A 14,462-nucleotide genomic window follows, 5' to 3' on the forward strand; every position below is an offset into this window, starting at 1 on the left:
CCCTTGCTCTCTTGAAAGTAGTTGGTACCTGACCAGATGCTATGGATCTATTGACGATAGTGGAAATGAAGGGGAGAAGGTCTTGCGAGATGGTCTGGAGCATAGTGGAAGGGAGTGGATCCAATGGGCAGGTGGTAGGATTGCAAGACTGGATGAGCTGTAAAATCTCTTCTGCTGCTACAGTTGAGAAATGCGACAATGAAGTAGTGGGGGAATCCATACTCTGAGATGTAAGTGCAGTCGGGGCTGAAGCGAAGGTCTGGCAGATTTCCTCAATCTTCTCCTGGTAGAAAGAAGCAAAGTCTTCTGCAGTCAGTGAGGATGAAGAAGGTGGAGCTGGGGGGTTGAGCAGAGAAGAGATGATGTTGTGGAATTTCCGAGGGTCATGTGAGGAAGCTTCAAGCTTTTCCTTGTAGAAGGAAGACTTGGCAGAAGTCACATCTGAGGAGAACTTGGCAAGTTTGAGGTCTGAATACAGATGCAAAGTAGCATGTACATTTACGGTATTTAGCAGACACCCTTATCCAGAGTGACTTACAACTCTGGATACAACTCTACAACAAATAAAGATGATTACATACATACAAACATTAACATGAAATGACCAAATGAGTATTCTGTATTTAAATTGAAGGGGTCCTGGAAATTTTACAGTTAATAGATGTCCCTTGCTGCAAAAAGTTGGAGGTAATAATGTAAGAATGCTAAGTGCTATAATAGATTTACATAAACTTAAGTGTATGTCATTTTGTTTCTCCAAATGAAATGAGACAAGGGTGACAAAACTCAAATTCCCTGGGAATTAAATAACTTTATATGACTCTTTTCATATATATATATATATATATATATATATATATATATATATATATATATATATATATATATATATATATATATGACATATGTTTGTATGTTATTGCTCTAGTTATTTTTTCACTATTTAAGCTTTAACTCTCTTGGCCATATAAAAATAACTGAACTCAACTCCCTGTACATCATCTGTAAACACAATATTGGTGACAAAAAGGAATTTATGTTCTTTTATTGCAACAGATGTTTTAAATATACTGATAAATCCCACATAAATGTATATCATAGAAACTTGTCTAAAAAGTCATAAAAGCAAGTAAAAATCACATTACAAAATCCTTCAGAATTACTGTAAACAAAAACAGATTAGATGGTTTTTACATTATTTTAAAATGCATCTAGTATATTTGTCTGTTAGATTTCTTCTTCACTGTTATAAAACATTAACATTTTATATTTGTGCCTCAAGTGTGACTCTTCGCACCCTATAATTTACAATACAACATAAATATGATATGTTTATGTTACAGTCACATTAACAACAAGAGATAGCTACATAATGCCACAAAGTTGTGGGGTTGATTTTTGGGGTTTTGTGGGGTTACTTTTATTAGCTGTTAGAACTGTATAAATTAACAAAGTCAAAATATAAAATCTGTAAATGCTATAAAATCACTTAATTTCTAACATGTTGTAGTGAAGACATCAAACTGTACCACAGAGTAAGAATATTAATTTTCTGCCTCTTTTTCCTCTTCTTCTTGCTTAATCACAGGAATCCCTAGTAATGACAGACGAGTTCCAAGAGTCAGCATTGTATTTCAATAAAAACTAAAGCTACAATTCACTTTATTCACAATTCACTTTTCAAAAGCCTTAATGTAGCTTACATTTTTTTTTTCAAACGTTTCTAAGAAGTGATGAACTTGTAAATAACCCTCAAGTATATTTACTGCTTAATGTAATGTTAAGAAGATGTATCCCTCTATACATGTGGATAAATTAATTATATGAATAAAATGAATGTGAATCTGCATGACTATATGTGTTTATCTCTCTGCTGGTATCAGTGTAAAGCCAAGTATGTATATATAAAAGTTTAGAAAATATAATATCTTCCTTACCATCAAGCTTCTTCAGATTAGGGACCCTCTTGGTGGCCTCATCTATCCAGGTTCCCTCAGCAGAGTACTTCTCTTCCAATGGATTCCCCACAAAGACCAGGTCTACCAGTGATGAAATATCTGCCAGTTTCACAAACTCCCCTGACATGGAATATCATCACAAAAAAGATTGTTATTTTTTGTTTTCCCAAAAGCAACTAGCTGTTCCATTGTCAGAAATGTAATTTATGCATTGGAGAACGTGCTCACCCCACTCTTTGACCAAGTTGTTGGACATGTACAAGACACGGAGCTTCTTCATCACATGGATTCCCTTCAGTTTGTCTATGAGATTGAAGGAGATCCATAGTTCCTCTAAGGTGTCTGCTATGGCCTCCTAAAAGAAAAGACCACACAGACAAATCCCTAAACACACATTCTCACACAAATGGGTGCTACAGCAGTTAGTGCTGCCTCCCACCTGCCAAAAACTTTCTTGTAGGTGGATTGGCTACACTCCTAGATGTGGATGCGTGTGTAAGGATGGATGGGCCACCTGGCTATATGTTCCCAGTATAAGCTCCAGATCCAGATTGACCAGAATAAAGTGGTTAGGGAAGATAAATAGATGAATAAATTATGGAATTATTATATATCAGTCTGGTAATTTGTGGGACTGCTTATTTACTCCTACTCTGTAGTTGGTTCTATTTCTTAAAATATAATCAAATTAGTCCATTAATCAGAATCCTATTTATTGCCATGGCTTTACATGTACAAAGAATTTGTGTTAGTGTACCAGTGCATACCAAAAAAAAACAACAACTATAAATTATGAAAAGTATAAACATAAAATTCTAAAAAAATTAATAATAATAAATAAAATAATAAAATAAAATAAAATAGAAACATTAACTGTTTAATAGTGCAGGATGTGCAAAAGTGGACCAGTGCAAATGCTCAACAGTGACATTAACACAGGACACAGTAGTTACAGAAAACAAATGTACAAAAATGGCACCAAATAAACTTTTGTGTTATTGAATTTGGCCATTCTTCAAGGCTGAGCTTCCTATTAGTCCCAATGCATACCTCTACCGTAGCCTTTTAGCTTGGGGAATATATATATATATATATATATATATATATATATATATATATATATATATATATATATATATATATATATTCAAATACCACTGGGTGCCACTTACGATCATTTGTTCACATTAAATTAATTTAGGTGTATAACACTCACTTACTAGTCCATTAAGGTTCTTGATGTTGTTACGACCCAAGGATAATATCTTTAGGTTCTCTACAAGAATCAGAAAATGGCATTTTACTTTTAGAAGATAAACTGTATTTTTGTTCCATTTAGAAAAGATTGATGTTCTGTATTTCACAAGTAAGATTTACACATATGCCACAGTATTTACTTACTTAATCCATTTAGGTTGGCAATTTTTTCAATACAGTTGGTTGACAATGACAGTTTCCTGAACACCAAACACGAGAACAAACATGACCAAAGTTGTGCGATAAACACACAAAAGTGTATACTAAAGAAATACAAACAAACAGGTAAACTCACTCGCAGTTAGTAAGGGTGGAGAGAGATGCATCCATCTTTTCAATTGGAGGGATTTGGCCATAGAGCTTCACTTCTTTGGCATCACCTGCTTTTTCTCCTGACTTCTCCTCCTAAAGGAAAACCAACCTCTTAACATATATGCTGAATAAGAGCGACATAAAAACAGCAGAGAGAGATTAATTCCTTACCCACTTCGCCAAAGCCTCTTTAATAGTAGTTGATTTTGCCTGCAAACAAAAACAAAACATGAGGATTTGGTATTAAAATCCCAGAATTTTTTTTTTTTTTTTTGCTAACTACACTGTCAACACTTTGCCTACTTAATACCAGAATAGCATGCTGCCATTTCCTGTCCTGTTCGCCTTCTGTTGGGATTTCATATCATTTAGACATTACTATGTAAAATAACTAGCTAGAATTCTGAAGCTAACTTGTATTAGCTAAGCACATGAATTCCCGATTGCCGAATGTACAACGTTAGATTAATTCATTTAGTTGACTAATTCTGTAGTTTTGTTGTACCCCAGCTATTTTTTTTTTAACTTCGTTAACATCGTAACACTTTAGTAAAGGTTAAAAACATAAATTAGCCTCTCACCATGTTATCCACAGCGGTTGCTATGGAACTGTCATCATACAACGCGCATGCGCAAATTCGCCCTCCGGCTCCAATAATGTAAACAAGGGTAATGACCGAGGAACAAGTTGTATGTTTTGCATATAACTGTATTAATTGTATTAATTATTAATTGCCATAATGTACAAAGAACGATTTATGCAAATACATGTACATAAACAAACCAATACAACCCATCAAACCCATAAACATAAACAAAATATATACATAAACAAAATATAAACATTAATTAAATATATACACAACACATACATGCTTATTTATTGATGGAAAAGACATATAAAAAATCATGTCAAATAATTAAAGGTTATGATGTCATTTCTATTCTTAGGACAACAATTTGGCATTTAATTGATATCTTTGATGAATTTAAGGTTACAATTAAATCTACAATATAATAAACGAAGCAGCTAAGTAACAAATTGTGTTTTTTTTTTACCCAAATAAACTATTTAATGTTGAATTGTAAAGTATTATATTTTCTGTCACTGTTTACCAGCTTTAATTGTGCCTGTTAGTTAAAATTCTCCTTTATTCTATTCAAGAAATATAAAAACACAGACAGTAGCACCTCTTAAAACTGGTGCTTTTTCATATGATGCTCTTGAAATGAGCCAATTAATTTCTTTACTCTAAAAATCAGCACAGCAGGTAATCATTTAATGAACATATTTTAATTATTGATTTTTTTTGTAATATGAAAAAAACAAGAGCTTTCATTAATAATATATAAAAATGTGTAATTTATAGAACATTATCTCTAACAATATTTGTACACCACTGACTGTTATTAATTACTTAATAATACCTGCAATCAATCCCTTTCCAACAAATTGGGGGCTTCTTGATACTATATACTTGGTCATAAAGGTAAAGAAAATACTTATTTATATTATATTATATTATATTATAATACATTATATTTTCTAACTAATGTAAATAAAATCAGTTTCCTTATATAATTATAGGGAAAATAGAGAAATCTGACAAACAAGCTGTTATCTCACTGTACTGACGAATGTGAATAATACGTCTGTTAATACATTATTTCACTGAATGCAAGGACGCCTCTGTGTCTGCTTCAGTCAATCAGGTTATGAAAGACACTCTTCCAACCAATCGCAACAGATGACTGGGTTGCCATGTCCTCGTTTTTACTGTGTTGGTTTGATTTCTGCTACTTAAAATGGGAAAGTTTTTTTAAAGAAATGCAGTAAATGCACTGCGGGTGTATTTCAAATTTAATGAAATGTCTATCAGTACAATCAAGGTAATGTAACTACAATAATAATAATAATAATAATAATAATAATAATAATAGTAATAATAAGTATTATTATTATTACAATTATTATTATTATTATTATTTATAATTTTTATTTGCCCACTTTTATTTGTGCATTTCTGATATTGGTATATGTGTGTGTGTGTGTGTGTGTGTGTGTGTGTGTGTGTGTGTGTGTGTGCACCAAGAAACTATGGAGTTTATTTCACAGTTAAATGGGTCCCGTGGGTGTAAGATGCTTGAGAAGACCTGTATTAAACAATCCACCTCGTAAGATCGTTTGTACGGGATATTCGCGGAATTGGCAGCACGAATCCACATTCCCACAGATATGCCGCGTTTAAAAGATGTCTCCCGCTGCAGCTGTGCTTGCTCCTTATTGGCTCTTTTGAAAATCTCCCAGCAATGTGATTGGTTGGTTTTGAATTCCGTCACCGCGGCCAGTTTGAACTTGGGAAATCCTCTAGTCAATGCAGACTCTTCTCACGTTTTCGCAGTATCAAAATAGATTAACTTTTGGTAAGTTTCCTCTATCAAAAACGACTTTTACTACAAATGTACGGTAGTATTGCTAATTATTCATTCTGTCGGTTAGCAGTTACTTGGTAACACATTGCTAGCTCAACGAGCTAGCTAGCTAGCTTATGAACTGAAATTTGAGATTAGCAACAGGGTTAATGGTCATTTTGTACAACCAAGATAATCATCTTGACTAAATTATAGACAGAAAACTACCTTACTGATTTCATGTATTTGACTGTAGTTTCCTGAACCGAAATGTTAGGTTAAGAAGTCGAAGAAAAAAGGAGGCTAAACCATTAAAACTGAAATAAAAAGAAAATGAATTCTTCCAAAATGTTAAATCCAGGTCTATTGAATGCTGGTGACCAAATTTACAGAATATTTTTAACATGTAGCAATATTGTTGACAATCAGAATGTATTTGCAGATGATTTATACATCATATTTTCCACTTATTGACTGTGTTGTGGTGTGTTACTGTGTTGTGGTGTGTTACTGTGTTGTGGTGTGTTACTGTGTTGTGGTGTGTTACTGTGTTGTGGTGTGTTACTGTGTTTAAACTAAGTGAACTGCCATCTCAGCACAAATATGGACAACTTTCCAATAAATAGATAAAAATATTTTAGTTTACTTTAAATACATGTTTAAAAACATGTTTGCGTTGCAATCATGGTGAATTTTTTTTGCTCAACAGAGACCTGATAATGGAAGACTATCTCAAGATAGAGAAAATTGGGGAAGGTGAGTGAATGTTTTTGTTTGTTTTTCCATTCCTGTTTTTTTTTTTTTTTTTTTTTTTGGAGACAATGTCAATTGTAAAAAGCGCTATACAAAAACTTGAATTGAATTGAATTTTTCTTGTATAGTACGTATTACCGGTTAAGTTCAGTTTTTGAATCTTTTAAACTTTCACAGGGAAGGATATTTTCACATTTCTCCAATACCACGTAAACAACACATTGAAATATTTGTGATGTTTTTTTATTATTATTATTTTGGAAGTTATCCCTTTAAAAACAAAAGAGTTTAATTTCTTCCTAAGCATTATTTTCTGAACAGCAGAATTAGTGGAGACAGCAAGCAGTACACTCAAAGTTACAGTAGTAGCCATAATGTATGACACTATTGCACTAATTCTGAGCAGAAATTTGGCTTGGCTAGCTAGTGATCTCCAAGATGACAAGCTTAATTGCATTGACGGAGAAACCTGAAGCATTGGGAACTGAACTCCTTGAGCAGCATGTACAGGTAGAAGGAGGAGGTAGAAGAAATGAATAGATCAAAAGATTAGAGTGCAACTGCACTTCTCACTTAAGGTAATATCAAGTTAGTTAATTTACGAACCCAAAGTGAAAAGAATGCTACATAACAATCAAAGGATTTTAAACTTTAGTCAACCCAGAATTTCATGTGAAAATGAATATGCAAGTCATTTAGGTTGGACTTTCAAATCCACAGAAGTTTTGAACAAACTGCTGGTGATGCACACACTTCCATTTGTTTAATGTATTCATTTATTTGCCATTTAATTCATGAGAAAAGCACAGTAAAACTGACTTGTTTATGTTGTCCTATCCTAGGTACGTATGGTGTGGTATATAAGGGCCGGCACAAGTCCACAGGTCAGGTGGTGGCTCTGAAGAAGATTCGTCTGGAGAGTGAGGAGGAGGGCGTGCCTAGCACTGCTGTACGAGAGATCTCGCTGCTTAAAGAGTTACAGCACCCCAATGTCGTACGGTGTGTACTTAATCCGATTTTGTAATCATTACTACAGAAGAGCTTGCATGTATCCGATGGTGCCACAGACATCAATGGCCAGACATCTTCACAGCAAACTTACCAGTCTGGCTGATAGGGGTAGTTTATTTGTTTGTTTGATTCTCCTGTTAGTCCAGAAACACTAGCCAGTCCTGGGCATTTGTGAGCTCATTTATACTGAAAAACAGAGTTGGGGGACTCGAGTCATATGACTTGACTCGAGTCAGACTTAAGTCGCAGACTTGAGACTTGAGACTTGCTTGATAAATATTAAAAAAAGACTCGACTTTACTTTTACTTGACATTCATGACTTGAGACTTGACTCGGACTTGAGTTAAATGACTCAAAATAACTTGTTTTTTATTTTATCCTTTTTGTCTATTTTGTTTTAAATCTGTTTTTAAACGCACGCAAGAGCGTAATCTTAACCACTTGACGCAGCAGGCAAGCAGAGCGTGCAGTAACTAATAAACCTTAACAGACGTGGCGAAACATGGAAGGCGCTACACCAAAAATAATTACGTTCGGGTACTGGGATTTTGTGCAAGATGAGAAGAGAAGAACAGCAGTATGCAACCACATCGCTCACAACTGAATGACAAAGTTCTATCAAATAAAATTATTTGCAAGCGCAATGTAGTGTAAATGGTTGGTCACTGTTCATGTGGAAATGTCAGCTTTTTTGCAATAGCACTTATAATTGGTCTTCAATGTTAGGCTTTGAGTGAAAAGCTTATGGATCGTTTATGGGGATGCACATATATATAAAAAACATAAATATAAAAAACTTCAGAGTTGCAAGCACAGTCATATTCTTGTCTCTCATGCACATGCACACACATTCAATTTAAAGGGATAGTCCACCCAAAAATAAAAAAATTCTTTTATAATTTTCTCACCCTCTTGATGTTACAAACCTGTATAAATTTCTTTGTTCTGATGAACACAGAGGAAGATATTTTAAGGAATATTTGTAATCAAACCATTCATGAGCCCCATTCACTTCCATAGTATTCTTTTTTACCACTATGGAAGTGAATGGGGCTCATGAATGGTTTGGTTACAAACATTCCTCAAAATATCTACATGTATGTTCATCAAAACAAAGAAATTTATACAGGTTTGTAACATCATGAGGGTGAGAAAAAGATAACAGAATTTTCATTTTTAGGTGAACTATCCCTTTAATTAATAAACTCACTTCAATCATCTCTCTCTCTCTCTCTCTCTCTCTCTCTCTCTCCCTCTCCCTCTCCCTCTCCCCAATAGTTAATTCACTTCAAGGTTTGTGGGATTCAATAATTTGTTTTTTTGGTTGACGTGATTGATTGTTGTTGTTATTCTGTTTTTAAAAAGGAAGGATCTAACTTAAGGATGTGTTCATGTCTCATTAAAAGGGAATACCTGTTCAAAAAATGCCATTTGGTTGCAAAGTAACCATTGTACTTTTTTATATATATACTTTTCCATGGTCTTCTGCCATGTTTGAGGCATGCTTTTATGTTGGCCTTATTTCAGTTACATTTACATCTTATTCTTTGTAGTTTTGATTTTTATTCATTTTTAGATTTTTATTGTATTTACACCTGTATGTGGACACCTTTTTAAAAATAAATGCAAATAATCATTTTTGTTGCAAATAAAACTCTCATAGTCCATAAATACTGTAGATTTAACTTTGTTTAATATATACATTTAGTTAAATTATCAAACATATGTATGACTTGCCAGTGACTTGCTTGACTCAAGCTACGACTTGACTTGCTTGACATAAAGCAGTGACTTGACTTGACTCTCACAAAAAATGACTCGGACTTGCTTGAGACTTGAAGGTACCTCTGCTGAAAAATGCAGACAATGTTCTTCTACAAGTGCTGTGTTTTGTTGTATGATGAACTTTCAGTTTGTTTCTTGTCTCTGATCTCACACCTCTTTTGCTCTTCAGACTGTTGGATGTGTTGATGCAGGAGTCCAAACTATATTTGGTGTTTGAGTTTCTGTCAATGGACCTGAAGAAATACTTGGACTCTATTCCCTCGGGCCAGTACATGGACCCTATGCTTGTCAAGGTATGCCACAACTATATGCATAACTCTGGTGGTATGTGTGTGGAACTGAAATAGCATTATAATAAAAAATAGTGCTCTATAGCACCAAAATGAAAGTAAAGATTCCTCTCTGAAGGGTCTTGGTAAAGTAGCCGAATTAGCTGTATGACTAATGCAGCATTGTGTTCTCTCTCCGTTCTTTAGAGTTACCTGTATCAGATCCTAGAAGGGATTCTGTTCTGTCACTGTCGTCGAGTTCTGCATCGTGATCTGAAGCCACAGAACCTGCTAATTGATAACAAAGGGGTGATAAAACTGGCTGATTTTGGTTTGGCCCGTGCTTTTGGGGTGCCTGTTCGAGTCTACACACATGAGGTATATAACCATCCAAATTCTCCAGTCTCTGCGTAACTCAATAGCAATAGTTAATATAAACAGAAATTGTGTTCTTTTGTTTGTAGGTCGTGACTCTGTGGTACAGGGCCCCAGAGGTGTTACTGGGAGCTTCTCGTTATTCTACTCCAGTAGATGTTTGGAGTATTGGCACTATCTTTGCTGAGCTTGCTACTAAAAAGCCACTGTTCCACGGAGACTCAGAGATTGACCAGCTCTTCCGCATCTTCAGGTACACACACCAGTGTATGATGGACAGATGTATCCTGAATAGAGCGCAGTTATTAGCAGTATGAGGTAGCAGAAAGAAAATTTAAATTAAGTGAACCAATCCAATAAAAACTACGCTAACAGTAACCCTGCCCCGAGCCCCTGACGCAATTGGTTCTTAAAGGTGCGGAGCATGATGTTTGAGAAAGGCTCCAGAAAACTGAGTTGGGCCGAATAACAAAACAAACATGTAGTCAATGAGCAGAAAGGGGCATGTTTTGTTAATATGCGGCAGAGAGAGTGTTCAGTGCACAAGTCTGACATTAGCAGAAAGCGATTGAAACATTGACATGGAGGATAAAAACGAAAAGCGAAAAAAGGCTTACGATAAGGCAAGAAGTAGGACGCATGTTAATATAGGATCAGCTTTCCAGCGCTGGAGAGAACTGAACGTCTTCCGTGTGAAACGGAGCTAAACCTTTCACGGTACTACAAAACACATTTGTATTACTATAGTATTACTCATTGAGTTCATTTGCTGATAAAAATATCCCCTCAGCCAGCTGCCCCAGCATGTTCCGCCATAATAGTTGCCTGGGTTATGTATGTATGTGTGGGGCGGAGATATCAAAACAGTGGTGACACCCATTTGGGTTAGGGGCGCGTTTGTTTAGGTGATTTCAAATGTCAACATTGGCTTTCAAACATCGTGCACCCCACCTTTTAGTCTAGATCTGCAACGTTTTGATGCTACTTAAGAACCACTTTTCCTGGTTCAGAGCCGGTGCTTTGGGTGTCGAAAAAGAAAGAACTGATTTTAAATTAGGCTCTGTCTCCGAACCAGCACTCAAACTGCCTTGGTGGAAAAGGGGCACATGTGATGTGTGCTTGAACTATCCCCCTTGTTGTTGATGTGTGGAAATCATATCCTATTGCTGTAAAGTGCACAGACAATTATAATGTGCTATTCAGACAAGACAAATACATGATTTGACAACAAACACGATAAGTTTTAAGACTTTTATACAATTACTGTCAAACTCCATTTGTAGCATAGGATGTTTCCCTAGTCTGTTTGTATTGAACATGCTGTGTTTTTCCATTCATTAATGCTATTAATTATATAACATTGCCTGTTGGGTGTGTATATGATTATCAGGATTCTTGGTACCCCAAACAATGAGGTGTGGCCAGATGTAGAGTCGCTACCTGACTATAAGAATACTTTCCCCAAGTGGAAGTCTGGCAACTTGGGAAGCATGGTTAAGAATCTTGACAAGAATGGTATCGACCTGCTTGCGGTAAGCCATTTCCATTTAGATTTTCATTTACATTAAGTAGGAAAATTAAACCCAGAGTGTTAAAATCAGAATGACAAACTGTTTCTCTCATTTAGAAAATGCTCACCTACGACCCTCTGAAGAGGATTTCTGCACGCCAGGCTATGACTCACCCCTATTTTGATGATTTGGATAAGACCACTCTACCTGCCAGCAACCTCAAGAGCTAAACAGTAACCAACACTTACACAGGACTGAACCTCAAAACAAACAAGTGACATCTGGCCCAAAATGGGCTATGTGCCGTGGTGTCTAAAATCAGAACGGACTGTAATCCTGTATCAGTCTCATTCTTTTCAAGAAATTCAGAATTCCAAACATGGTTCCCAATGCAAAATAAAATCTATATTTGAGCCAAGAGCTCTTTACTGCACTAATGCAGACTTTACAATCTGATGATAATGCAATAACCTTTTTCCTAATGTATGTTTGCTTTTGTTTGTGTTTTTGTTTGTGTATTTTCCTATACTAAGTCTCTGATTAAATATTCTATATGTTGGATTTAAAATAGACTTGTTGCTGATTTAATGCAGCCTCAATAAATTGCACTTTGTGGGGGCTAAACTATATTTCCTTTTTTTGCCCTCAAAAACATCACTTATCAATCCTCAATTTAAAAACTAATGACAGCAAATAATTTTGTTTTAATATAATACATCCAGTGGACAGCCCATTCCTCAAAATACTTCAAAGATGATATTACTTTTTTTAAGGTAGCTGGAAGTGTGACATTTAAAGGAACTAGTGATGGAACAAGGGATGTAAATAAATCTCAGTTCTCAGTTTGTTCACTTGGCCATCATGCATACCTGCAAACTAGTCGCTTTTCGGCGTCAGCTGCGTCCGAAACCGCTTACTTCCATCCAATAATTAGGTGTAGTGCTTAGGCGGCAGTTTTGGACGCAGCGTAGTATACCATCTATCAAGCTGATGCCTCGCGTCTCTACTTCTAATGACTTTTTTTTTTTTTTTTTTTTGTAATTCACTGTTTTTATTTTGATAGAATATGCAAAAATACAACACAACAGAAAAAGAAAGATCCTGATTTAAACTAATACCCACCCACAACCACCCCCATCCCACCCCTATCCCACTGCACCCCAGGACTCATGTAAATCAAAAGTACAACAGAATAAGCTCAAAGAAATATACACAAAAATATACAAATTGAATCAGTTGTAATATTCACAACCGAATAACAACCTTAGACTAAATAACCAAAATCTTTGAAGCTATGGAAATCCAGTTCTGCCACATAGAAAGAGTAGCAGGCTTTGCGTGATTAGTCCTTGCAGAAGACAGTTCCAGATAAAGTATTTCCAATAAGGAGTGAATCCAGTGCTTAGCAGAAAGGTCATGCGGGGGTTTCCAGCGTTGAACTAAAAGTTTCTTTGCCGCAGTCAAAGCTGCCAGCCAAAATTTCAGTTGTTTCCCATTTACAGGAAACCTGGAATTATCATTCAACAACAAAACAACAGGATCCTTAGGAAAACGAATGCCGATAATCTTATATATACCATCAAGCGTGATGTCCCAGAATTTTTGTACACCTGGACAGTCCCATAACATATGCCTGAAAGTGTCAAGGCAACCTGGTCCGCAGAACATGCAATACGGCTGGGGTGAAATACCCATCGCATAACGTATACGCGTGGTTAAATATGCTCTGTGAATAATTTTAAAGTGAATGAATTTGTGGTTAGAGTTTGAGGATGCATGGAATGTATTAACCCATACTGAGTCCCAATCAATGCTTCTATTATAGGGAGTCAGATCTGCTTCCCACACTCTAGCTTTAGGGAAGTCATCAGAATTAAGGTTTGAGAGGCAAAAGTAAAAATAAGAGACCATTCCTATGCTTGGTGCTTTTTGAATCCATTGCATTACTGGGTGGATCAGAAGATTATTGCCCCAAGGAACTTTTAGATTTTTTAATGCGGAACGAAGTTGAAAATATAGAAATAAAGTGTTACGGGAAATGTTAAATCTTCCTGTTAAGTCTTGAAAATTCAAAATTGATTTCTCTCCACTTACATCATTTAACGTTAGAACACCTTTTGCAGCCCAATTTGGCTGTACAAATGGCTTCCCACCAGAAAGTAGATTCCGATTGTGCCATATAGGAGTATGAGTATGCCAAATTGTTTTAGAAGGAAAAAGGGATTCAATCTTTTTAAATATTTGGAGAGTGTAGGAGAGTATAGGTCCATAATGTAATGAGCACTTCCTATATGAGAGACCAGAAAATAAAAAATCCTGCAATCGAATTGGTGAAATAATCTCTTGCTCTATTACTTTCCACGAGGACTGTGAACAAGGATCAAACCATTTCTTGACCGAGAGCAGAACAAAGGACCAATGATACAATTTAAAATTTGGGCAGCCCCATCCGCCTTTCGTTTTAATTCTTTGAAGTGTAGACCACTTAACGCGGGGACGTTTTCCATTCCAAATATATTTTCTTAGTAAAGAATCTATTTTCTTCCAATAATTTGTAGGTGGGGGGAGAGGAAGCATGGAACTAATAAAATTAATGCGAGGCAGAATATTCATCTTTATCACTGACATCCGGGCTGAAGGTGAAGAGGGCAGACATATCCACCGTTGAATATCAGCCTCAATTTTCTCAGAGATTGCCATAAAGTTTATTTTTGAGATTAGGGATAAAGTAGGTCTGAGTTCGATCCCTAAGTATTTAACTTGTGTTGATATTAAGATATTGCTTGGAACAGAAAGGTTTAGACCATCGGAATTAAGA

The 14,462-nt window shown here is 35.6% G+C and overlaps 2 protein-coding genes across 2 annotated transcripts; one reads left to right on the plus strand and one right to left on the minus strand.

Moving 5' to 3' along the window:
- Positions 1-910: 910 nt before the first annotated feature.
- dnal1 (dynein, axonemal, light chain 1) lies at positions 911-4,216 on the minus strand. Its single transcript, XM_060879127.1, has 8 exons — positions 4,109-4,216; positions 3,699-3,737; positions 3,511-3,620; positions 3,360-3,415; positions 3,179-3,234; positions 2,187-2,313; positions 1,938-2,078; positions 911-1,594 (listed from the first exon to the last, which is right to left on the minus strand). Exons 1-8 carry the CDS (start codon positions 4,109-4,111, stop codon positions 1,545-1,547), a joined length of 582 nt encoding a protein of 193 aa, XP_060735110.1. The 5' UTR covers positions 4,112-4,216; the 3' UTR covers positions 911-1,544.
- Positions 4,217-5,842: 1,626 nt separating this feature from the next.
- On the plus strand, positions 5,843-12,212 carry cdk1 (cyclin dependent kinase 1). Its single transcript, XM_060880418.1, has 8 exons — positions 5,843-5,951; positions 6,649-6,695; positions 7,535-7,691; positions 9,659-9,782; positions 9,966-10,136; positions 10,223-10,386; positions 11,524-11,665; positions 11,761-12,212. The coding sequence occupies exons 2-8, from the start codon at positions 6,659-6,661 to the stop codon at positions 11,872-11,874; spliced, it is 909 nt and encodes a 302-aa protein (XP_060736401.1). The 5' UTR covers positions 5,843-5,951; positions 6,649-6,658; the 3' UTR covers positions 11,875-12,212.
- Positions 12,213-14,462: the final 2,250 nt, after the last annotated feature.

This window comes from Tachysurus vachellii, chromosome 10, assembly GCF_030014155.1.
Source record: "Tachysurus vachellii isolate PV-2020 chromosome 10, HZAU_Pvac_v1, whole genome shotgun sequence".
NCBI classification, from domain to species: Eukaryota; Metazoa; Chordata; class Actinopteri; order Siluriformes; family Bagridae; genus Tachysurus; species Tachysurus vachellii.

Coding starts and splice junctions, on each gene's coding strand:
- dnal1 (XM_060879127.1), bottom strand. Junction 3,621..3,698: donor AAGAGGCTTTGGCGAAGTGG/GTAAGGAATTAA, acceptor GTTTTCCTTTAG/GAGGAGAAGTCAGGAGAAAA. Junction 2,079..2,186: donor CAACTTGGTCAAAGAGTGGG/GTGAGCACGTTC, acceptor ATTCCATGTCAG/GGGAGTTTGTGAAACTGGCA.
- cdk1 (XM_060880418.1), top strand. CDS start 6,659: ATGGAAGACTATCTCAAGATAGAGAAAATTGGGGAAG. Junction 6,696..7,534: donor GATAGAGAAAATTGGGGAAG/GTGAGTGAATGT, acceptor GTCCTATCCTAG/GTACGTATGGTGTGGTATAT. Junction 7,692..9,658: donor CAGCACCCCAATGTCGTACG/GTGTGTACTTAA, acceptor TTTGCTCTTCAG/ACTGTTGGATGTGTTGATGC.